At 46.1% G+C, this 24,296-nt stretch overlaps 2 protein-coding genes across 5 annotated transcripts in view; one reads left to right on the top strand and one right to left on the bottom strand.

Moving 5' to 3' along the window:
- Atg4b (autophagy related 4B cysteine peptidase) overlaps positions 1–11,587 on the bottom strand; it is a 30,840-nt gene extending 19,253 nt beyond the window's left edge. The window contains exon 1 of one of the 3 annotated variants that reach the window (XM_031368505.1): positions 11,420–11,587. In XM_031368505.1, the coding sequence (XP_031224365.1) occupies positions 11,420–11,429 (10 nt within the window). In that variant the 5' untranslated portion in view covers positions 11,430–11,587. Of the gene's footprint in view, positions 1–2,259; positions 2,883–10,982; positions 11,395–11,419 lie in introns of those variants that run through there. The other 2 variants (XM_031368506.1, XM_031368507.1) reach the window with 2 other exon arrangements.
- Positions 11,588–11,649: 62 nt separating this feature from the next.
- Thap4 (THAP domain containing 4) overlaps positions 11,650–24,296 on the top strand; it is a 46,548-nt gene continuing 33,901 nt past the window's right edge. The window contains exons 1-2 of one of the 2 annotated variants that reach the window (XM_031368503.1): positions 11,650–12,028; positions 15,564–16,687. In XM_031368503.1, coding sequence (XP_031224363.1) covers positions 11,952–12,028; positions 15,564–16,687 — 1,201 coding nt within the window. In that variant the 5' untranslated portion in view covers positions 11,650–11,951. The remainder of the gene's footprint in view (positions 12,029–15,563; positions 16,688–24,296) is intronic. The other variant, XM_031368502.1, reaches the window with a different exon arrangement.

Raw genomic sequence — 24,296 nt, 5'->3', positions numbered from 1 at the left:
GTCTACACAGTAAGTTCCAGGACAGCCAGGGTTACACAGAGAAACCCTGTCTTAGAAAAAAAACAACAACAACAACAACAAAAACAAAAAAAGAAAGTAAGTGCCTTCCAGGATTCTTGTAATCACCTGCTATACACATGGACACAGATACCCAGAGCATTCAGCTTCCATGCTTAGGGCAGAACATGGCAAAGGTGGGCACTACCTGGTAGCCAAAGTTTAAATCTAGCTAGGGCAGTCACAAACTATAGGTTCTTGGGACATTTATATAAGTTCTGAGTATAAACAATCGCTCATCCATAAAAATGGTATAATAACAGGGCTGGCTTGCCACACAGCAATGACGCCTTCATGAAAGACTTCCCATGAGGCACTATAGGCAGACAGAAGGACATCTTGCAGAATCACAGAGTTGAAAGCATATACATGTTCCCTGGGTACAGTGACAGGCTGAAAAGTACTAGAGTGTACCCCAGAAACACAGGCCACACTGACAAGGCCTCAGCAGCAGAGCACTGAGGAAGCTTTCTGAGAAGGGCAGGGCCAGTGGGCCTTGTCTCAGATCTTGTTCTTCCATGTTTTAGCTGTCTAGTTTCAAGACAATGTCAACAACCTGCTTGGTGACCGTAAGCCCAACTTAGTTTCCCACCCCTTTATTTTTACATGCTTATTCATTTACATGATGCTAAAGGCTAAGTTATGATAAATTAACATTCATGTTCAAGGTTTTAAGAAGACAAAAACCATTATGTGTCCCTAATGTCTAAAGCAGCAAAACACAGTGTAAGTGTTCACAAATTTCTTAGGTTAACTAGAAAACTTTATAGGTAACACAGTGTAAGTGTACACAGATTTCTTTTTTTTTTTAGATTTATTTATTATTATATGTAAGTACACTGTAGCTGTCTTCAGACACTCCAGAAGAGGGCACCAGATTTCATTACAAATGGTTGTGAGCCATCATGTGGTTGCTGGGATTTGAACTCATGACCTTCAGAAAAACAGTCGCACTCTTAACTGCTGAGCCATCTCTCCAGCCCCGTATGCAGATTTCTTTTAGGTTAATTAGCAAACTTTATAGGAAACACAGTGTAAGTGTATGCAGATTTCTTAGGTTAATTAGCAAACTTTATAGGTAAGGAAGCCAACTTCAAAGTGAAAACAGTATGTAAGGCTCTATTAAGTTCAGATATATTACCAAGTCTTCTATCATAACTATGAAAATTATGGGTTGTGCAGCTTGACAAACCAAAAGCCAGGCTGGAGCCAGGCTGGGTGTGAAGAAACCAGACAGGGAACAGAACTAAAAAGAGGTCATCACAGCTCCCATCAACTTCACAACAGCCAAGAAGCAACAGTAATCCCGATGGTCTGTGGAGAGAAGTGCTCAGACCTCCAACAGAATCCCACATTCCACAGTGGAATATATAATATAATATAATATATATAATATATATATAATATAGTGCCTATAGTGCTTGTCCAGAGTCTAGCTGCCAACTGCCAGCTACGCTCCTCTCCGCTCCTCTTCATGTTGGAAAAGGGTCGGTCACTCCATTCCTGAGGAAATGGAGTAGGAGCTGTATCTGCCCCACTCTCCAGAGCATTCATTCCTAACAGGGTAGTGTGAGAATCAAGAGCCCTACTGTGGAACCAGGGGTCTGAGGCCACCAAAAACTAGCTTGTGATCGTCTTAAATCAGTATGCTTTCTGTATCTCCATTTCCTCTCTGGTAAAGTAGAAAAGATGTACATTCCTTACTGGGCTGAGAAGTGAGGATTCTAGAGCTATGAACCATCCTGGGAAGGACATAAGCACACTTTTACAAGGCTAGCCTTCTCCAATCCTTGAAATGAGGAAGTATGTAAAGAAATCCATTCTGTTCCTATTGAAAATGTAACAATGTACAGAAGTATCAAAGCAAATGTGTGAGTTTCTTCACCAAAGGCGATTCTAACCCAACAATCTTTCCTCAAGAAAAACATACAGTCCTGGTGTGGGGACAGAAACAGGGGGATATCTGTGAGTTCCAGGCCATACAGTAAGACTCTAAGAAAGAAGGAACACACACACACACACACACACACACACACACACACACACACACACACACACGGGAGGGGGGGGACAGACAGACAGACAGACAGACAGACAGACAGACAGACGAGAGGGAGGGAGGAGACTGACTCCTAACTGCATTTAGAGCAGAAGGCTGCTATGCTACCCCAAGAGTCAGCACAGGTAACTATGACCTTTCACCTCAGGGACCTGGTACGAAAGGCTCCATGGTTTCAGTGGTTTCAATCAGGAGCTAGCATCCTTTCAGTGAGTTGCAGGCATCCCACTGGTTTGGAAGACAGGAAGAAAAACACATGTCACCATTCATGCAATATGGCACCTTACCTGGTGCATACCCAGTGTCAACAGAAACAAACGAGCACATGATTGAGGTTACATTCACAAAACACCATCCAGGCAAAGCTGATGCAGAAGAGGCACTCCTAACCTTCTGGATCTACTTGTCAAACTCAGGCTCTGAGGATGACTGAGGTTTGGAGCTAGCCCACACTTGGAGCCAGACAACTACATGCCACACTTGTCTAAGCTTCCGTCACCCCAGAAGAAATGGCACCACAAGCTCTGTCCAAGGGGACGAGAATCCAGGACAAGTGCAAGGCTTACGCCCACAATCACTAACACGTTCACCAGCAAAGGACTCTCGGGGCACCAACTGACCTCTGCACTTCTCGGGGCACCAACTGACCTCTGCACTTCTCCAGAGGTTCTTCTGTTCAACTGCACTGTCTTCATTAAAGCCTCTCTATAGCCCAACACACATCACTTACAAAGCATTATGAATGGCTTCTGAGACAGAGAAGTAAACTTAAAGAGAAACAGTTTGTAAACCCCCAAACAACTAGCTAAATTTGCCATTAGACAACATGCAGAAGAAGTGAGGTGTCTGAAGACCCTCTGTCCTATGAGAGAACTCTTACTTGGTCAAGCACCCTACGTGTCTGACTTCCCCACCCCTTTACTGGGATTTCTGTGATCACAACTGCAAGAAAAAAATGAAACGTGTTTTAATAATATGACAGTTTAGTACTAAGATTTAATAGTTTATCTGATAGTCAGAAAAATAGGGAATTACACTTAATAAATGGAATTAACCTTTTTACTTGACCACAAATTACACTGTCATTCAAACAGGAAGAATCACAAAAACATGCAGCCAGTAGATCTCTCTTAAAGATTATAGCAATATCTCTCATTCTTACACTTTACTTCCAGCACTTAGGAGTCTGAAGGAAGAGGATCATGAGTTTGAGGCTAGCCTGGGATATACAGCACATCCCTAGAAGGGTTCTTTCTTTCTTTTGAAAAATCTTATGATTAAGATAATGGTCTGGGGGGCTGGAGAGATGGCTTAAGATGGTTAAGAGCACTGACTGCTCTTCCAGAGCTCGAGTTCAATTCCCAGCAACCACATGGTGGCTTACAACCATCTATAATAGGATCTGATGCCTTCTTTTAGTGTGTATAAAGACAGCTACAGCTTACTCATATAGATAATTTTTTGTAAAAAGATCCATAAGGCTTGGATTATTGAAAAAGATAATGGTCTTCATATAGAAGAAATTAAAAATTGTAGCTGCCACAAAGCTAGAAAACTGTACTTTAGTATACTTTAGCATACATACTAGACAGAATGTCTACATCGAAATTCAGTGCTAGGAGGTTGGGGACATAGCTCAGTTAGGAGAATGCTTACATAGTTTACAGAAAGCCTTCAGTTCGATCTCTAGTGCCACATTAACTGGGTTTATGGGTGAACCAATTATAATCCTGGTCTGTAATCTGACAGAAGGATAAGTTCAAAGTTAGCCTTCATTAACTGTAAAAGAAATATTTTAAATTTGGGTATATTTGCATATATATAATACGATCTCATTAGAAAAAACACTATGACCCAAATATAATTATGAAATTTATTTAGGCTTCATCTATACCCCTCATACACAGCCAGGAGATAATTTTTAAGAAGTACGTGCATGTGTATGTATGTGCGTGCATGTGTGTGTGTGTGTGTGTACGCGCATGTGTGTGCATGCATGCACATGTGTCAGTGCCTGCAGAAGGCAGAAGACATCAGATCTGGAGCTTGAGTTACAGAAGGCTGGGTGCTGGGAACTGACATCAAGTTCTCTTTAACTGCTAAGCCACTTCTCCAGCCCCTGAAAGTAATTTCATACAATTCTTTTAATGTGATAGTAGTTTAAAAATCTGATTTTTTTCCTCCTGTTTGTTTTTACAGTCCTGGAGACTGAATCTGGCGCCTCACATGCTAAATAGACATTCCATCACTGAGGCACATCTCTACTCTTATTTGACTCATGCCAGTTAGTGTGAGGGTTTGTCTGAAGCTGCTGTGTATTCAAATGCTAAACACTGGCCTCCAAGATCTGGTGGTAGTCCCAAGGAGCACATTCTCAGGGATACCAAAGACGTTATGTAAATTTTACTCACCAATCTTCTCTGATTGGTTAAATAACAGTGCCTGACAGCCACTTACTGGAGAGAATAGAGGTAGGAGGGGTTTCACTTATCAGGCTTGGGGTTGATATCAGGGAGGGAGAGATGGGAGAGCAGGAGGTCTCCATTAAATGGATGGACCAGGGGCATATGGCTGAGAGAAGTGGACCCACAGGACAGATAGATGGAGTAGAAAAAAACTGGTTGAGCAAGTAACTTGGGGAGCACAGCTAGGAACTAGCCAGTCTAGCACAGAGAAATAGTTTAGGGGTAATTGCCCAGTATTTATGCTAAAACTGATTAAATAAATCGGTAGGACTCTGACTCAATTATTGGGAGTCTGTCTAGGTCTAAATAAGAATTAATATCGTTATTAAAGATGATACACCAAGGAGTATACATGGCTCCAGCTGCATATGTAGCAGAGAATGGCCTTATCAGGCATCAATGGGAAGAGAGCTCCTTGGTCCTATGAAGGCTTGATAGATGCCCCAGAATAAGGGAATCGAGGGCGGGGAGGGGGAGTGGGTGGGTGAGTGGAGGAACACCCTCACAGAAGCAGGGGAAGGGGGGGAATGAGATAGGAGGTTACTGGGAGTCGGGGAAACCAAGTAAGGGGATAACACTTGAAATGTAAATAAATAAAATATTCAATAAAAATACATATAAAATAAATAAACATGAAAGATACAACAAGCTAGTCTTTTCTTTTTTTTTCTTTTTTTTTTTTGGTTTTTTGAAACACAGTTTCTCTGAATAGCCTTGGCTGTCCTGGAACTCACTCTGTAGACCAGGCTGGCCTTGAACTCAGAAATCCGCCTGCCTCTGCCTCCCAAGTGCTGGGATTAAAGGCGTGCACCACCACCTCCTGGCAACAAGCTAGTCTTAAACTAATTTTGCAGCCCAAGATGGCCTTGAACTTGTGATCCTCCTGTGCTGGAATAATCTTTTCATCCACTTGTGAGGCTATGTCTGTCCTTCCTCACCTGCCTGAGCATTTTCTGATTGATTTAATAAAGAGCTGAATAGCCAACAGCCGAGCAGGAAAGGATAGGCAGGTCTTCCATGTAGAGATAGGAACTCTGGGAAAGAATTAGGCATTGTAGATTCAAGGAGGGAGGAACAGGTACCAGGACTGAATGGAGAAGTAACGGGCCACATGGGAAAATGTAGACTAGAATAAATGGGTTAATTTAAGTGACACAAGCTAGCTGAGAGGTAGCCAGCTAAGGCCTAAGCTTATTAAGTAAATATAAGTCTTTCTCTGACTATCAGGAAGCTGGTAGGCTGCGACAGCCTTAGCCCTAAGAAGCTAGGATGACAGGCTTGGGTTTTGTTTTGCTGAGACAAGGTCTCCTACTGTAACTCAAACTAACTGAGAACTAAGTAGTCCATGCTGGCCTCAAACTTTTGAAAATCTCTTGTCTAGGCCTCCTCAGTTGTAGGATTAAAGGCATAACTCCAGGCTGGTCTCAAATTCCTGCCTCAGCTTTTAAGTAATAGGATTACAGGCACACACTACTATACCTGGCATAAATATTTTGGGCATTTCATGATGTTCGTTTGTTTATAAACAGGATTTCATGCATTTCCAGTTGGTCTAAAACTCCCTATGTAATCAAGGATGACCTTGAACTTCTGCCTGACAGCATCTCTGAGAAAGTGCACTGAGTGCTAGGACTACTCAAAGGCTTTGTGAATAGTAAGCAAACACTCTACCGACTAAGCTACACCCACACACACACCCCGGCCCACTGCCCCCTCCCCTTTTTGAGGGAGATGGAACTCAAGGTCTTGTGCATGCTAGGAAGGTACTCTCCCACTGAGCTGTAGTCCCAGTGTGGGACTTCTGACACGGTCAGGTAGTATCCATACATAGCATCAGGTTGGCAGTTACTGAGCATTTTGGACACCGAATTTGCATTAGGTCCCTCAACCTGTGGTAGAGAGATGCGTAAGTCATTACTTTAAATTCCATAGACTGAATGAATGCACATGTGGATGAACACCAGTGGTTGCTGCACTTCACGTTTATGTAGATGCTAAGGATCCAAACTCAGACTCTTGTGCTTGTTCAATTAAGTACTCTACTGACTGCCCCACCCCCTGGTCACCAACACTTCTTTGAACGAGGAGCATGTTTGCACACAGTGTTAGGATATAGACGGAGAGGAGAACCAAACCACTAGGCCTTCCACTTCCCTAACTGCTATACTTGGGCTCGCCCTGGCCTCTCTTATTTCCTATTTACATGCAGACCCTGGACAATTTTATCTGGTAACAGCTTTCTGCTTCAGCTTTCTTCTTTCTGTAGCTCCAAGACTATGTAACCAATGGCACCTTAACAATGCCACTTGGGCATCTAACAAGGACTTCTGAAGTGAGAACTTTGGTTTCTCTAAAAAACATATAACTATCATAAGAATATATTTTCATTAATCCAAGGTATGGAATATGGGGCTGCTTCAGACTGCCCATAGTAGCTATGATTTGCCTCATGCTCTGACAGGAGCATGGTTTTACCACTGCAGATAAATTCTACAATTGTGTGACATTTGGAATTCTAGGAACCTTTCAGAGGATATATAAATGCTAGGGCCCCAGAAAGGCGTGGAGGGTTGATGGTTGTTATTGTTGGCCTAAGTTTGTTAAGTAGTTGTGTGCAAAGAAGAAACAACAAGAAGAAACTAGATATCCTGATGGTAAAGATCAAGCTCAACCCAAAAAACTCCTACGCAGCAGGAAGTAAGTTAATAATAATGTTGCCCCCTTTCTGCCCCCTTCCCGACTTTATTCAGGGAGCTCTTCCCTTTCCCCTCTACCCTTTTTCCTCTTCTATATAATGTTAGGGGATTGAAAGGATAGAAGAGGTGGAGAAGGGTGAAAGAGATGAACCCACAAAGTAACAGAGACCAGCTACACACCTCACACTTAGCAAAACCAAGTCTCTACCAAGCATGCCTGCCCCCATCCAATTTCCTTAGCTTGTACAGTAAAACCCAGTGCCATTTCATCCCTCTTAACTTCCAACTTGCAAATAAAATCTGGTGTCTTAGCCTTCGCCACACATCTGGAACCTAAGATCTTCCAAGTCTACAGCATCTCTCTACACATCTTATTGAAGCAGGCCCTTACCTTACCTCATCTTGCTTCCCGATTCATCCCACTTCAGTGACTCTCAACAAAAAAGACAGAACAAGTCAGCAAGATGGTTAAGCTCTTGTCTGATACCTGAGCTCAATCCCACATGGTGGAAAGAGGACCTTATCCTCTGACCCCCGCTCCTATGTTACAGCATGTGTGCATATGCACCCACCCACACACCCACACACACATACACCTGCTCAATAAAAGGGAAATCATGCCTAGAACTGGAAACCTAGCCACCCATCTACCTAGCTGGAGCTAATAACATGGGTCTTGGAAAACCTACAATCGTTACTTCACTACACCAGCATAATTCCTAAATACAGTCCAAATATTTGCCCATATAACCACAGATAAGTGTAGATCTCAGTCCTCAACAAGGGAACCTCTCTTTGCAACACATGGAAACCGTTACAGAAGAACAAACTGACCAATATGAAAGAACAAGTGACCATGTGGTACCCATCCCCAGCTGTTATATCTTCAACACAACTCCTGCAATGAAGCTCAGAGACTATGGGGGAAGGCAGGACCAAAAACTCTCAAGAGTTAGAAGAACGGGAAGCTTGCTGTGAGATCACATCTTAGACTATCAGAGAAGCTACCCAGAATCCATTTAGCATAGCTGCTAAACAAGACCTGAACAAGGACACACCAACAGACATGCTAACTCTCATGGGTCCCCAACCCTAGAAAAAGAACTACAGTCAACTAAGGAGAGAATGGTGAGAGCAGGAGGAAGTCTTCCTTAGAAGAGCCTCCCAGTATCAAACAGTATCCCTGAAATCATGCACAAGCAAATAACAATATAAGACTAAGCAGGTTTTATTTATATACTAAGGAATACAAGCACACACACATAGAGTGCAGGAGGAAATATATGGGAGGGGCTGGAAGAAAGGAAAAGAAAAAAATGATGTAATTATATTTTAATCTCAAAAGATAAACACAAATTATATAAAAAAAATGTTTTAAAAAAATACCAGAGCAAGTCTGTTAAATTTCACATACTCATCTCAAAACCTTCCAAAGAATCGTATTCAGAATAAACTTATGAGTCCTCAAAGTGACCCAGCAAGGATCCATGACTGAACCTAAATAATCTTTCACCATCTTTGTACCCAAAAAATAAAACAAACCTAAAGTGGGTGTGAGGTGGGTCTGATCTAAGGCAGGACAAACAGATCTCTTGAGTTCAAGGCCAGCCTGGGCTACAGAATGAGTTCTAAGACAGCCAGGGCTACACAGAAAACCCATCTCCAAAAACCAACCAACAGTGTGTGCAGGTGTCTCCATGTGGGCATGTGCATGTCAGTGCAGCGCCTTAGGCACTGGGACCCTGGACTAGAGTAACAGGGATTATGGGTTACCTAACACAGGCACTAGGAACTGAACTAGGGTCTTCTAGAAGACCAGCAAGTTAGTTCTCTAACCACTGAGCCATCCCTTCAGTCCTCTAGCTCACTGAACTTCCGGGGGCATGAACCTCCATGGCGCTTTGGTTTTGATTTGGTCTTGACAAGAATGTACTTTCAGAGAGCAAACGGTAAGTGTACTTAAGACAGGGTGGAGGGAAGAGGGGGAAGGGGAAAATAATGAATTATCCAAAAAAGATTTTAAAACTATGCTTCCAAAGTGAGATGTTTCTTGCCCATCCTGCTACAGTTCCCCTATAAGCTGGCCCACATCACTCTCCCATATAAGCACCATCCAGTCCAATCTCTACTTCTAGTCTCCTGTAGAGAATGTCAGGGGCCTCTGACAGCATTTCCTTTCCTTTGTCCATTTTTCTAGTCCAATGTCTAGATTATAACTCCTGACATCCAATAACAAATGTAGTTTATAAAAAGATCAAGTTAGGTGGGGCAGGATAGCTCACACTTTTTAAGCCCAGCACTTGGAAGGCAGAGGCATCTCTGTAAATTCAAGGCCAGCCCGGTCTACATCTTGAGTTCTAGGACAGTGAGGGCTTTTCTGAGAGGGGAGAGAGGGAGAGAAAAGTATACACAATTAAAGAACAACCAGAAGCAATATTACAAGGGTGGCCAGGGCCAGGCAGTGGTGGTGCATGCCTTTAGTCCCAGCACTTGGGAGGCAAAGGCAGGCTGATTTCTGAGTTTGAGGCCAGCCTGGTCTACAGAGTGAGTTCCAGGACAGCCAGGGCTATACAGAGAAACCCTGTCTTAAAAAAACAAAACAAACAAAAACAAAACAAAACAAAACAAAAACAAGGGTGGCCAGGGACCAGAGGGTAGATAGATCATAAAAGGCCATCCAGGATTATATCAGGAGAAAAATTGCACCATCATACTGTAAAAAAAAAAAAAAGTGTTTTTATCAGCATTAACACAAGTCTTCGAACACAGATGTCTTTGAGTTTGATTTCACAGCAGTATTCGATGCCCGCTTGCAGCACTAGGGATGTATAAACAGGCAGATATATTTCTATAAGTTTTGGGTCATCATGGTCTACATATCTGAGTTCAAGATCAGACAAGACTAAACGATGAGGTCCTTGTCTTTAAAAAAAAAAAAAAGCGGGAGAGAGGATAATTAAATAATTCAAGGTATTATTCCATTCCATACCTCCAGCAAGCACAGTGGTGTAGCAGCTTCAGGTATTCATTCTAAAAAAAAAATTGCCAGGCAGTGGTGGCTCATGCCTTTAATCCCAGCACTTGGGAGGCAGAGGCAGGTGGATTTCTGAGTTCGAGGTCAGCCTGGTCTACAGAGTGAGTTCCAGGACAGCCAGGGCTACACAGAGAAACCCTGTCTCGAAAAACAAAAAACAACAACAACAACAACAAAAAAAAAATTGAATAGACGGTTGCCACAAACTATTGAAATGTGTATTAACTGTAGGCATTACCCCCAAGTAGGAGCCGACTACATCTATAATACAGCTATCAGAAGAAAAACATCAAAAGCAACACCATTCAAGACAGGTACAATGAAATCAGGTAGCAGGATTCCTTCACAGAGGAGTAGATTCTTGAAGGCAAGGTCACTCTTTTATTTAAAAAGAAAAAACAAATACACCGAAAACGCTAAAGCTGCTGAGTGAAAGATAGAACCTCTAGTGAAGGGGGTGGGGAGTATTTTCAGGGCTATTAACAAATAAACGACGCATTTGATAGATTTGCATCTCCAAGACGCCTTGTCAATATAAACAAAGAACTGTACCCTTCCAGCTTGGGCAGCAAGAGTCAGTTGAAAAAAAAAAAAAAACTGAACACACAAAACCCACCCACACTTTCAGCCAGTATTAGGACCCCGAGAAGTCAAAGTAGCATGTGACTGACCCGCTGTCAGGACAGGAGCGTGGATCACCCACACTGGTTACCGAACTTTAAAGACAAAAGAGGTGCGCTTTGCGGTGGCTGGACCATCAGCTCACAACTTGACAGAAGTTAAAGAGGTCGGCTCTTCCCTGGGCAGGGTTAAGGCCTAGCTCCACCGCGCACCGGTCCGCCGCGGGCATCGGTGTGCCCGCGTCTCGGGTCGTCCCTCGGACTCCTTGCCCTCACGCCCGCAGCGGCGAGCCCACAGGCTGGGACGCTCCCCAAGGGCCTCGGCTGGGCGCCGGAGGCCGGGACGCTGACGAGTGGCCCCCGCGAACCCGGTCCGGAGTGCGGCGGGGAGGCGCGGCGCGGCCCGCCCTGCCCGACACACCGGCCTCCGCCCCAGCGGGCGGCCCCGGGAGCCCGCCCGCCGCAGGGCAGGCGCCCGCCCTCCTCACCTGCGTCCATCTTCCCTGTCCGGCCGCCGACTGACCGTGCCGTCGCTCCGACGGACGACTACGCGACACGGCGACGGGAAGCCGAGGTAGCCAAGCGCGGCGCGACGGAAGCGCGGGCGTCGCCATCTCGCCGTACGGCGGAGGGGGGGGAACGCGGGGGCGGGGCCTCGGCGCGCGTGGTTCCTAACCGGACCCGATCGCCCCGCCCCCAGCGCGCGCCTTCGCCGCCGCGGGGCCGCCCCGAGCCGGCCGGGGCCGCGCTCCTCCGGCGCCGCCATCTTTCCGTACAGACAGCCGCCCCCCCGCGCATGTCTCGGTACGGACTCAGCGCCCGCTGCGGCCGCGACGCCGGCGCCGTGGCCGGGCGGCCCGAGCGCGGCGTGGTGCGGGCGACAGCGCGCAGCCATCTTGCCGTACGGCTCGGCCGCGGCCCACGTCCCGAGCCGTGTCGCCGCGCTCCCTCGGGGCGGGTCGGGCCAGCGGGCGGGCGGCAAGGATCGGAGCCTGGCGGCGCTCACGACCGAGGCCCGCGATGGTGATCTGCTGCGCGGCCGTGAACTGTTCCAACAGGCAGGGCAAGGGCGAGAAACGCGCTGTCTCCTTCCACAGGTACGCGGCCCGCCTCCGGCTCCGCCACGCCCCCGCCCTGGCCGGGCCCCGCGGGGAAACTGAGGCCGCGCGGCGGGCCGAGCTCGGGGGAGACCGGGAGTGGGGAGGCCGGCTAGCCGGGTGCAAGTGCGGGAGGTGGACGGGTCGTGGAGCTTTGTGACCTTGGCTTGGACCGCCGGCTTTGGGGACCAGCACGGCCATGCCTCGGGCAGAGCGGCCGGAGGCCCCCGCCGCCACCTCCACCAACGGGCGTCGCACTGATTTGGGCTGGCCCTGCCAGTTTCAGGAGTGTTCTGCAAGGGCGCGTTCTCGGGTCAATCCTGCTCTTTGCTTTCGGGCAGTTCTCCACTCTTGCCTCGGCGGGGCAAGCCGGCCTGGAGGTGTGTGGCAGGAGTGCGGCCCGGCGCACGCAGCTCTACTTCCTGCATCCATACCCCTTGTCGCTTTCCTACGGGGTCCCGCGGCCCAGGCACTGGCACGCATTCCCTCCCGCATCCTGAACTCTGGCTGAAGCTCCGGGGGATGACCGTGGAAAGGGCTTTCCAGGGGTTTCTCGGGTGGCCCTTGTGCGGGCCGCGCCTTCCGAAGGCTTTCAAGACTCCTTCAGTTGGTCCTGATTTCCAACAGGAGTGAACAGCAAGCGAAAGGGCTCGCTCGCTCGATCGATCTCTCTCTCTCTGCCTTAGGAGTCACTTCGCACATCCTGCCCAACCTCTTAGTATTTGGTGTTAAAATTTAAAGATGGGAATGACACGTGTCTGTTGCAAGTTCACAGGGTTACATTAAGTCTAAGAGTCTTTACGACCCGGTTCAAATCAAAACCTACTAACGTTAAACAATCTTGAAAATCCACCAAAATGTTTCCGTAACAATTTCATTTAGAACATGTTCCAGAAGTTGTGTTAACAGTAGCTGATAACGAGGCAGTGTTGCAAGGACATGATGTTGGCTTCCCCATGTTCTAACATGCTTTGGGTACAGTACCCAAATTGGGGCCGGGAAACTCCAGAAATCTAACTCACTGAACATTGATAAAGAAGGTTAGAGGATCACGTTGCTTACTAAGTCCAGATCCATTCTATTAGGGCCAATCTTGGTCCATAGCAGGTTCCTCGAGGCTCAAGAGCTCAGGTGGAGCTCTTAGCACTTGAGAAGGCCTACCATGTGTAGTCAGTTTGGTCTTACAGATCTTGCCTTAATACATGATCATTAAGCCAGGCAGTGGTGGCACAAGCCTTTAATCCCAGCACTTGGGAGGCAGGCAGATTTCTGAGTTCGGGGCCAATGTTGGTCTACAGAGTAAGTTCCAGGATAGCTAGGGCTACACAGAGAAACCCTATCTCGATAAACAAAACAAAACAACAGCAACAACAAAAGTGACCATTAAATAGCTTCATTAGATGAGGAAAGAAAAAACTAAGCATGTTATTGAACATCTAATTTTTTTCTAATTTTTCTCTTACAACATAAAATACTACATAAAATTTACCAATTTTGTTGTTGGTGTGTCTGTGCATGTGTTTTGAGACCAGGCCTCATTGAATTGCCTTGTTGGCCTACATCTCATTGTTAATAGTCTTCTGGCCTTGTGGAAGTCCTTCCTCTACCTCCGGAGGGCAGGGGAATACAGGCTTGAGCCACCACGAACAACTGATTTTTGTTTTCTTTTGAGTAAGCATCTCTCTCCATAGCCCTGACTATTGTGGAACTCACTTGTAGACCAGGCTGGCCTTGAACTCTCCTGCCTCTGCCTCCCAACTGCTCTTGGTAGGTTTACACTACCTCCCTAACCTGTGCCGGGCTCACTCAGCATAACTTCTTGAAGGTTTACCTAGGCTCCTAAAGGAAGTTTTGCTGCCTATTAAGAGAAGTCCCTAGGTGAGGCGTACAGAGCACTCTTACCAGCAAGCTGTGCTCCCTGCTCTTTGTCCTGGTTTTTTCTTTTGTTTATTTGTCTTGTTTTGAGACAGAAATCTCAGCAGAGACTGGCCTTCTATGTAGATAAGGATGACACTGAACTCTGCCAGATAGTCCTTGGATTCACTCTATAGATAGGCAGGCAGACTTGGGATCCTCCTACCTCAGAGTAACTGAGGTCACAGTTGTGCACCATTAGCCTGGCTAGAGCTTTTGGATCTTTTTTGGTTTTGGTTTTTGAGACAGGGTTTCTCTGTGTAGCCCTGGCTGTCCTGGAACTCACTCTGTAGACCAGGCTGGCCTCGAACTCAGAAACCCGCCTGCATCTGCCTCCCAAGTGCTGGGATTAAAGGTGTGTGCCACCACTGCCAGGCAAGCTTTTGGTTATTTATTCTAAAGCTGTTCCCTGTACCCTTAGCTACTTGAGCCTCAGCTGTGGTTGGTGTTTAGCTGGGCCTCTCAGATATCTCCTGGTCTCTTGCTCCCAGCTCTCTTGCCTGGCTTCTCACTAGAACCCAGAAGCAAACTTTTCAGGTACCAGATGATTTATTTGGTCAGTGGTCCACTTGTGAAAGCTAATTCTTTTTTTCTTTTCTTTTTCTTTGTTTTTTTGAGATAGGGTTTCTCTGGATAGCCCCAGCTGTTCTAGAACTCACTCTGTAGACCAGGCTGGCCTTGAATTCAGAAACCCGCCTGCCTCTGCCTCCCAAGTGCTGGGATTAAAGGCGTGCACCACCACTGCCCTGCATGAAGGCTATTTCTTGTTGTCTGGATTCTACCTGCTGTCTCTGACAATCCTTTGAGCCCAGGGTCATTTGCCACACCTATGAGTAATATCTGTAACCCTAATGGACTTTCTATGCCCACCCTTACCCTAAATAAGGAAACAGCTTATAATATTCATTATTATAAGCTTTAGGCACTCTAGCTGGCAGATTCTCAGTTATTCTAACCTGACAACACTGGCCAGGCCCACATCCTGCCACATGACCTGTTACCTGTGCATCTTAGTCTCATCCTGGCATCTGATTCTTCATCTGTGTCAGGCTGGGACTCTACCTCACATTCCTAAGACTGTATATTTCACCCCAGAAGTCCTGCCTTAGCTCTCCAGCCCAGCTATTGGCCGTTCAACTCTTTACTTGACCAACCAGAAGGCTATGGAGATCAATGTTTACAAAATACTAAGGCAGGGCATGCTTCATAATAACAACAATACCAAATTCTGGCCTGTAATCAGATCTTTTACAGCACAGAAATTAGCATTTTAATAATACAAAGATAATCTTTACACAGTGCACAAAAAAAATCACTCCAACAAATATTCTTCATTCCTCTATTCCCTATAGATAGACTCAGTATCCCATAAATATATATATATATATATATATATATATATATATATATATATATATATACATACATACATATACATTAGGACTTTTTCCTTTTCAGTAAGGACCTGCAAGATGGTCCTGAAATCCTTATCAGGCTCTAAGCAGATAACATCAGTAAGGGTTTGACTGCCTTGCAAAAATACTTGATTTGCTTTTATTGATGATAGTTTTAGAAGAAAGCATCTTCAGTATTTCTAAGTACTTTGTCATTTGTCTTGCAGGTTTCCCCTAAAGGACTCCAAACGACTGATCCAGTGGTTAAAAGCTGTTCAGAGGGATAATTGGACCCCGACTAAGTATTCTTTCCTCTGTAGTGAGCATTTTACCAAAGACAGCTTCTCCAAAAGGCTGGAGGACCAGCATCGCCTACTGAAGCCCACAGCTGTGCCCTCTATTTTCCACCTGTCGGAGAAGAAGAAGGGGGCTGGAGGACATGGCCATGCTAGGAGAAAGACCACAGGGGCTGTGAGGGGCCACCCAAGTGCAGCAACAGGGAAAGGAACCGCAGGATCCTCACTGTCTTCAAGTGATGACTTGATGGCCAAGCCAGAGTCCCGAAAGTTGAAGCGAGCTTCTCCACAAGATGATGCAGCCCCCAAGGCCGCCCCAGGCGCCGTCAGCCAGGAGCAAGATCTGGCTCTGGAAAAAGTGCCAGGAGATGACCCGGCTGCCCCATTGGCCGGAGGCCAGGAAGAGGCACAAGTGTCAACTACAGAGGCCTCTTCCTCTGCCGACGCAGAGGGGGCAGACAAGAGTGGCATTTCCATGGACGACTTCACACCCCCAGGGTCTGGAGCTTGTAAGTTCATTGGCTCACTTCATTCATATAGTTTCTCCTCCAAGCACACTCGAGAGAGGCCATCTGTCCCTCGAGAGCCCATGGACCGAAAGAGGCTGAAGAGAGATATGGAGCCGAGGTGCAGTGGGAATAGTGTGGCCCAGAGTCCCCCAAGTTCCTCACTTACAGCAACCCCTCAAAAGGCTTCCCAGAGCCCCTCTGCCCCTCCGACTGACGTAACCCCCAAGCCAGCAGCAGAAGCCGTGCAGAGTGAGCATAGTGATGCCAGTCCCATGTCCATCAATGAGGTCATCCTGTCGGCCTCCGGGGCCTGCAAGCTCATCGACTCCCTGCACTCCTACTGCTTCTCTGCTCGGCAGAACAAGAGCCAGGTATGCTGCCTGCGGGAGCAGGTTGAGAAGAAGAACGGAGAGCTAAAGAGCCTTCGGCAGAGGGTCAGCAGATCCGACAGCCAGGTGCGCAAGCTGCGGGAGAAGCTGGACGAGCTGAGAAGAGCAAGTCTCCCCTACCTCCCCTACCTAAGTGGCCTGCTGCCCCCCAGCCACGGTCAGTACTTAGCTAAAGCACTCCCATGCCTTCCTTACCCTAACTAGGCGAGGTTTTCCTGCTGTGTGTCAGGTTTCTCTGGGCTACATACTTCCTTTGCTCGCTCTCTCTCGCTCTCTCTCTCTCTCTCAGTACTCATTATCCAGCAGCAGACCTAGTCACAGAGAAGGGCATGAAGATTTAGCATTGCAAGTAGCCAGCTGTGGTGACCCACACCTTTAATCGCAGTGCCCAGAAGCAGAGGCAGGTGAATCTGTGAATTCAAGGCCAGCATGGTCCACAATTCAAAGTCAGCCAATGCTGTATGATGAGGCTCGTGTCTCTGGAAGAAAAAGAATAATTTTGATAAATTTCTAAGTGTTCCTTAAGAGTAAGGACAGTGTGGATAGTGTTCAGTACATATGGGAAACTTCTGACTGCTCACTTTATCTGGATTGGCGTTTGCCAGTGGGGGTATGGTGGACGGCCCTGGCTGCCAAAGCACAATGTCAGGGTCTCCTGGATCTCAGTGGACAGAGTGAAGCCTGGTGGGAAGAGCAGTTGCAGTCACAAGTGGGCCCAGGTGTGCTGCTTTGTAGTTCTTATCCCTGATGTCGCTTTTCGTGTTCTTTTGCTGTGACTGCTAGTCCAGAACTTTTTGAACAGCCTGGCAGTGTCTACATTGTTGCCGTTTCATTATTATATTGCTACTTTCTCCTTGCTTCTGCAAAGTTTCCTAACATGAAGCCTTTCTCCCTGTGGCCCATTCTGCACTTACTGTATGCTACACACATTGATCACCAGTGTTTGGTCAACTCAGCCTTGAGTCCTCCTTACTCCTAGAGCTATTTGAATCGAGGTGATGTGCTCTGAAGGAAATGGGTTGGTATAGGGAGATATGTCTTGGACTTACTTTAGATTCCATCACTATGAGCTTAGTTCCGTGCTGTCTTTAAGCCTGCCTTTTGAAATGTTGTGATTTCCTTGTGGCTGGCATAGTGGTTTGAACTTGGGTCATCAGACTGGACAGGTGTCGCTACTTTTGACTTGGGTTCCGAAGTGTGCTGCACCCTGCTGGTTCCGTTGTTCTTTTTTTGAGCTGAGACTGAAATCTCCCTGCTATGAGTCAGCAGATTGTTGCCTAACTTCTTGTACTCTGTCAGCTGATTTCTAGAAAGGTGAGGCACACTCTTGCTACAATTTCCAAGGTGCCTGTTTCTTCCTATGTGTCTGTCAAGTTACTGGTTTTGGTTAAGTCTTTTTATACAGGGTCTTACCATGTAGCCCAGGTTAGCCTTGGACTTGTGCTTATCCTCTAGCCTCCACCTCCCAAGTACTAGTATTACACACCTGCAGCACCACACATGCCTGTATCTGTCGACTTGACTTTTGCTTTAGACTTGTAAACATCCTTGGATGTATCCATTTTCCTGATCACTAACACGACAAACCTTTCTAGGTTAAAGACCTCCTTTTTTGAGCCTCAGTCCACTGTGTTGCTCAGGCTTCATTCCAACTTTCTGTTCTGCCTCAGCCTGGTTCCCTCAGTAGTTGGAGTCTCAAGACTCAGGCACTGGTCCCAGCTCAAGGCCTTCCTTCCTTCCTCCTCCCTTTCCCTCCCTCCTACTGAGTAGCCAAGTCTGGCCTTGAACTACTGATCCTCACGACTTACCCTTCCCCTCCCAAGTGCTGGAAAGATAGGCTTGAGCCACCAAACCCACCCGAATATTAATCACTTCTCCACCCCCTTAATTTCATAGATCTTTTAATTTTATAGATAAATTTTAATTGAACTTAAAAGTTGTTTTATAAAGGACTTTAATCTACTTATCATCATCAATAAGTTGGGAATTTAGTTTTAGCAGCCCCTTTTTGTTAATGTGTCTGTGTGGTTCCGTTGCTGGTCTCACACTGCAGCTCTGTCTGGCTTAGAGACCTCAGTCTCAGCAATCCTCTGGCTGTGATGCTGTGATGCTGTGACCTTAGAGCGGCAGTGTTGCGAGGATGAGCCACCACGCCCAGCTTGTTACTTTGTTCTAAAAACAAACATTTAATTCTGGGTGTGGTGGTACACGTGCCTTCAGGACTCGAAAACAAGAAATTCAAGATTTCAAGACCATACTGGGCTACATGAGACCCTGTCTCAGAAAGGAAAAAACAAAATAGAACTATATGTATATATGTATTCATCTTTCTGTGAATGTGTATCAGCTAATGCCTCCCTAGGTCAGATAGTCCAGGGTCTTATTTTGTAGTGCTTGGGTTTTTGGTTTTTGGTTTTTTTTTTTTTTTTTTTTTTTTTTTTTTACATCTTCAAGTAACTTATATATTTAGTTTTAAAATTATATTCTGCTGGTTACTTTATTCACTGTGTGAGTATCCAAGTTTTTCCTTTTGGAAATATCTAGTGGATTATTTGGGGTTTTTTTTTAGATTTATTTTATTTTATGTGTATGAGTACACTGTAGCTGTACAGATGGCCATGAGCCATCATGCGTGTGGCTGCTATTGAACTCAGGACCTCTGCCGCTGTTAGAGCTGTTTAAAAAATGTGGGGAAAGACCCCATACTCAGGGCTCGGGAACGGCGACCCCAAACACCACCAAGACACGTACTTGATGCAATCAGCAAGAGGCTTTTTATTCCAGCTAGCTGGGCCGAGACTCATATCCCACGCAGGGGTAGAGGAGTCTGGCACCAAGCAAAAATTTAAACAGGTTTTTATACCCACACAGTTGCTAGGGAAAAAGGGGAAACTAAGGCAGGGGAAAGTACAGGGTAGTCTCTGATTGGTGTTGGCTTGTGCTAGGGTTCAGAAGCAGGTTAGCCACCTGGCAATTGTTTGCTACCTCATTTTTCTTTTTTCCTGCCAGGCCGCTCCGGTCTCTAAGCTCTGGGGGCTGGTCCCCCATTCTTCTATGTCCTGGGAGCTGGTCTCCCATTCTTCTATGCCCTGGGAGCTGGTCTCCCATTCTTCTATGTTCTGGAAGCTGGTTTCTCATTTTTCTAAGTCCTGGGAGCTAGTCTCCCATTAAGTTCAACTAACAACTAAGTTCCCACAGTACAGTTTGAAAATTTTAACCTCTCACCGCCCCATTCGCTCCAGCCCCATTCACTGCAGCTGTCTTCAGGCCAGAAGAGGGCATCAGATCTCATTATGGGTGGTTGTGAGCCACCATGTGGTTGCTGGGATCCAAACTCAGTACCTTTGGAAGAGCAGTCTTACCCACTGAGCCATCTCACCAGCCTGGACTACATGTTTTGTTGTTGGTTTAATTTAATTCTTTTGGGTTAGGCTGGCCATATCTCCAGCCCTTTTTGTTTGATTTTGTTGAGAATCTTGAGAAGATTCTCTCTGCTTGCTCTGTAACTTGTTATGAACAGGTTTGCTGGCCTCCAACAGAGACCCACCCACCCTGCCTCCTGAGTGCTGGGATTAAAGGTGTGTGCTACCATGCTCAGTATCTGGTGATTTTTTTTGTTTGGTTGGGGTTTTTTGTTGTTGTTGTTGTTGTTTGTTTGTTTTTTGAGACAGGGTTTCTCTGTGTAGCCCTGGCTATCCTGGAACTCACTTTGTAGACAAGGCTGGCCCCAAACTCAGAAATCCTCCTATCTCTGCCTCCTGAGTGCTGGGATTAAAGGTGTGTGCTACCATGCTCAGTATCTGGTGATTTTTTGTTTGTTTGTTTGTTTTTTGTTTTTTGAAGTTCATGTCCTGGTGCAGCTTTGACAGTGGGCCAGTTTGTGATTGACAGGGGTTTTGTTTTTTGTTTTCCCTTGAATTTAAAAGAACCTTTCCAGTCTGATTTGAAGGAATTATTCTGTATCTTATGCCAGTTAGCCTTTAGTTAGCTTATACGTGACTTGCCCCTTCTTACAGAGTGATAAGAGTTCTTCTAACCTTGAGTATGTAGAATGCCACCTCTTACATCTGGTGTGGATCTTGTCACACTTGCCTTGTGTGTTCTTTGACCTAAAAGCTCAGGTTTCAGATGCGGAGTGTTGTTGTTGTTTGTTCTGTCTTGGTGTGTTGGAAAAGAATGAGTTGGTTTATGCAGTGTCACTCAGTGAGGTGGAGGATTGCCCTCTGCTTTGTAGGAGCAGTGCCAAGAGCTACCAGGAGGTGAGGAGGAGGGACTACAGTAGTCAGGTGCTGGGCTGCAACCAAGAAGGAAAGAGTATCCAGGGCAGAAGACAGAAGACTAGAGCTAGGCCTGGACACTGAGGAGGAAGGAGGTGCCTCTTCCTCTATAGGAGCCAAAGTTGGGATACAGACTGCTGTGGGGGAATTGGGCATGAGATGTGTTCAGGTACCACCATGGGGCTTTGAAAAGGACTCATCTTAAAACTGGGGTATGGATCCAAGAGTGTGAGGGACTGGCTGAAGGACACAGCTGGCCTTTCCAGAAGAGCTTAGGAGGACAAGGAGCTCTGGGCTGTGTGGGGAAAGGTGACTGTGTGCGGTTGTGATAGGGTGGAGGGGTGGAACCCAGTGGAGGGGAGTGTAGGAAAGATGAGTGGTGAGGCAAGATCAGGGGCGGTGATCTTTAAAAAGCCAGTTAGCCTTGATGGGAGAGTCTGTGGACAGTAGCCTAGAGGGACATGGCCCTGGGAAAAGTCCTGTTTTCCAGTGGTGAGGGCCCTGCAAGGCCCCAGGGAAGTATGCGGTTGAGATCTCAGCCTGGGAATGGGATGGCGGACAAGGGTCAATCTCTGCCTGGGTCCCTTCTCTGTCAGCGAGGCCAAGCCCAGCTTCTGAGTCTGGAGGAAAGCAGAAGGTTCTGAGCAGGACCTCTTGAGAAGACTCCCACCTCGACCCCAGCCTGTCAGCACGCCGCTGTTGGTTTCTTGCTCTGGCTGGTCTCTACTCAGATGGATTCCTTCACTAGAGAAGGATTGCCTTGGTCACTTTTCAGCTTTAAATGAAGACTGAAGATGGCTGTCCATATGTTTATTCATTACTTATTTTATTAGCCAGTCCTTTTATTCGTGGCCAGTTTACCCTAAGTGGAGCATCTGGGCCCATAGGCTTTACTGCCATCCAAAAGAATGACAGATTCTCCTTCTGAGACGGGGTGCCTCTAGCCTCTCAGACCCTAACTTCAAGTTGGTTCCCAAAATATGTGTGGTTTTCTGTGGCCAGTTAGGGTGATGTTTTCTGTCATTGCCTGCTTGTCCCTTCTGACTACCACTGCTTATCCTACTTTTGACTTATCTGTGTGGGGTTTTTAGACTTTTTTTTATATTGGGGGGGAGAGAGAGAGAGAGAAAACACTCACATGCCACAGTGCATGTGTGGAAATCAGAAGGCAACTTTTGGGAGTCATTCTCCGGCTACCTAGTTATTAATGTTCCCTCTTGTTCTGCTGTACTGCGCGTACTCCAGGCTGATCTTAATCCCAGCTCTCCAAAAGTAGAGGCAGGTGGATCTGAGTTCCAGGCTAGCCTGGGCTTCATAATGAGACCCTGTCTCAAAAAAAAAAAAAAAAAGAAAGCCAGGCAGTGGTGGTGCACGCCTTTAATCTCAGCTCTTGGAAGGCAAAGGCAGGTGGATTTCTGAATTCAAGGCCAGCCTGGTCTACAGAGTGAGTTCCAGGACAGCCAGGGCTACACAGAGAAACCCTGTCTCAGAAACCAAAACCGATAAAAAAAGAAAAAAAAAAAAGGAAAAAGAAAAGAAAAAAATGCTAAGATTACAGATGGGCATTACTAAATCCAGGTTTCTATGTGGGTCCCAGGGATTGAACTCAGGTTATCAGGCTTGTACAAATATTTTACTCAATGAATCATCTTATTGGCCCCTGAATTATCCATGTCCCCCAACCCCCTTTAAAATTCAAGTTCTTGATGGAATATTTGTCTCTGAATCAAGCACTTTTCAATCATTTCCCTTAGCTTGATCATTTAATTCTGTTTCAAACATGTATGTTCTTTTTTTAAAAACATTGATAGTTTACATATGTTTTTGTTTTACATTTATTTACTGTGTATGGGGGGGTATATATGTGTCACATGGACCAAATATGGAGGTCAGAGGACAATTCAATTCTCTCACACATTCTCAGTTCTCTCACTATACTCTCTGTCTACCTAATTATTTACTCTTTGTCTACCTAATTATTGGGGGTTTTTTTAGATGTATTTATTTATTTATTTTATGTATATGAGTACACTTACTCTCTTAGTCCCACCAGAAGAGGGCATCAGATTCCAGTACAGATGGTTGTGAGCCACCATGTGGTTGCTGGGAATTGAACTCAGGACCTCTGGAAGAGTGAGTGGCCAGTGCTCTTACCTGCTGAGCCATCTCTCCAGCCCCCCTCCCAGGCCCATTTTATTAAGTTGTCCTTTCCTTTTTTGTTGGGTTTTATAAGTTCCTTGTGTAATTCAGTACGTCTTTCATGAATTTATGTGTTTAACAAAGATAGACCTTCTCCCAGTCTGATCTGCCTGTTTCCTTAGCAGCAGGCTTTGGCAGAGCAAAGGTTTGTTTCATGTTGGTTTAGGTCCTCATGTTGAAACCAGTGGCTTTGCCTATGCCACACATGTACTGCCCCAGCAGCATTCCCAGCCATGGGTGGTTTCAATTTTATTTTATTTCATTTATTTATTTTTAAAAGATTTGTTTATTTATTTCATGTATACGGGTACACTGCAGCTGTCTTCAGATATATCAGAAGAGGGCATCAGATCCCATTCTAGATGGTTGTGAGCCACTATGTGGTTGCTGGGAATTGAACTCAGGACTTCTAGAAGAGCAGTCAGTGCTCTTAGCCACTGAGCCATCTCTCCAGCCCTCAATTTTATTCTTTAATTTATTTTATGTGTATAGTGTTGTTGTCTACATGTATGTCTGTGCATGCCTAATGCCCACCAGGGCCAGAGAGATTATTGGATCACCTGGAGTTACAAACAGTTAGTTGTGAGCCACCATGTACAGCCTGCCAGGAAGATGGGGTAGGTGTTCCATATCCCCTATTCTTCAGTTTGTCTCAGAAGTATGTAGGAGATGGTGACTGGAAATTCTACCTTTTTGGCCTGGCAGGATCCTTTGTCTCCAGTCCCACTACTTTGGTAGGGGTTTGCTAAGGACTGTTTTGTCCCCTTTCTTTGAAGGTCAGGGTCCAGGCATGAACTGTCTGTTAAGTGCTGAGTTTGCAAGTGTAAATGGTCAGTCAGGGTAGGCTGTTGTTATTGTAGCAGCGTAGTAGTAGGCCATGCTGGTGCTGGAGGGGTGCCGGGACGTTGAGGCCAGTCTATTAAAAGGACAGGTTCTCAGAATTGTTCCTTTGGTTTTCATGCAGTTTATTCTGTTATGTTTGCTTTATTTTCTATTCTCCCTCCCCCGGAAGGGAGTTCTCTTTCCTTATCTGAGCCGAGTGGGCAGCCCGGGCCCTGCTCATTCTTATCAGTTTCTTCCTATGTGGGTCATGCTTTTGGGATTGCTTCTAAAAGCTCTCAGCTAAATCAAGGTTACCTAGATTTCCTGTGTTGTTTCAGGGAGCTCTATAGCTTTGTCTTCTTACACTTGGGTCTGTGGTCCATTTTGGGATCATCGAAGTAGACTGCTTTGCCTGCTCTGCTTTCTGTGTGGCGGTCACTACTGTAGATCCTGTTACCTTCCATGTAG

The sequence above is a fragment of the Mastomys coucha genome, unplaced genomic scaffold (assembly GCF_008632895.1).
Source record: "Mastomys coucha isolate ucsf_1 unplaced genomic scaffold, UCSF_Mcou_1 pScaffold14, whole genome shotgun sequence".
Lineage (NCBI taxonomy): Eukaryota > Metazoa > Chordata > Mammalia > Rodentia > Muridae > Mastomys > Mastomys coucha.
This window is presented reverse-complemented; position numbering and strand designations above follow the sequence as displayed.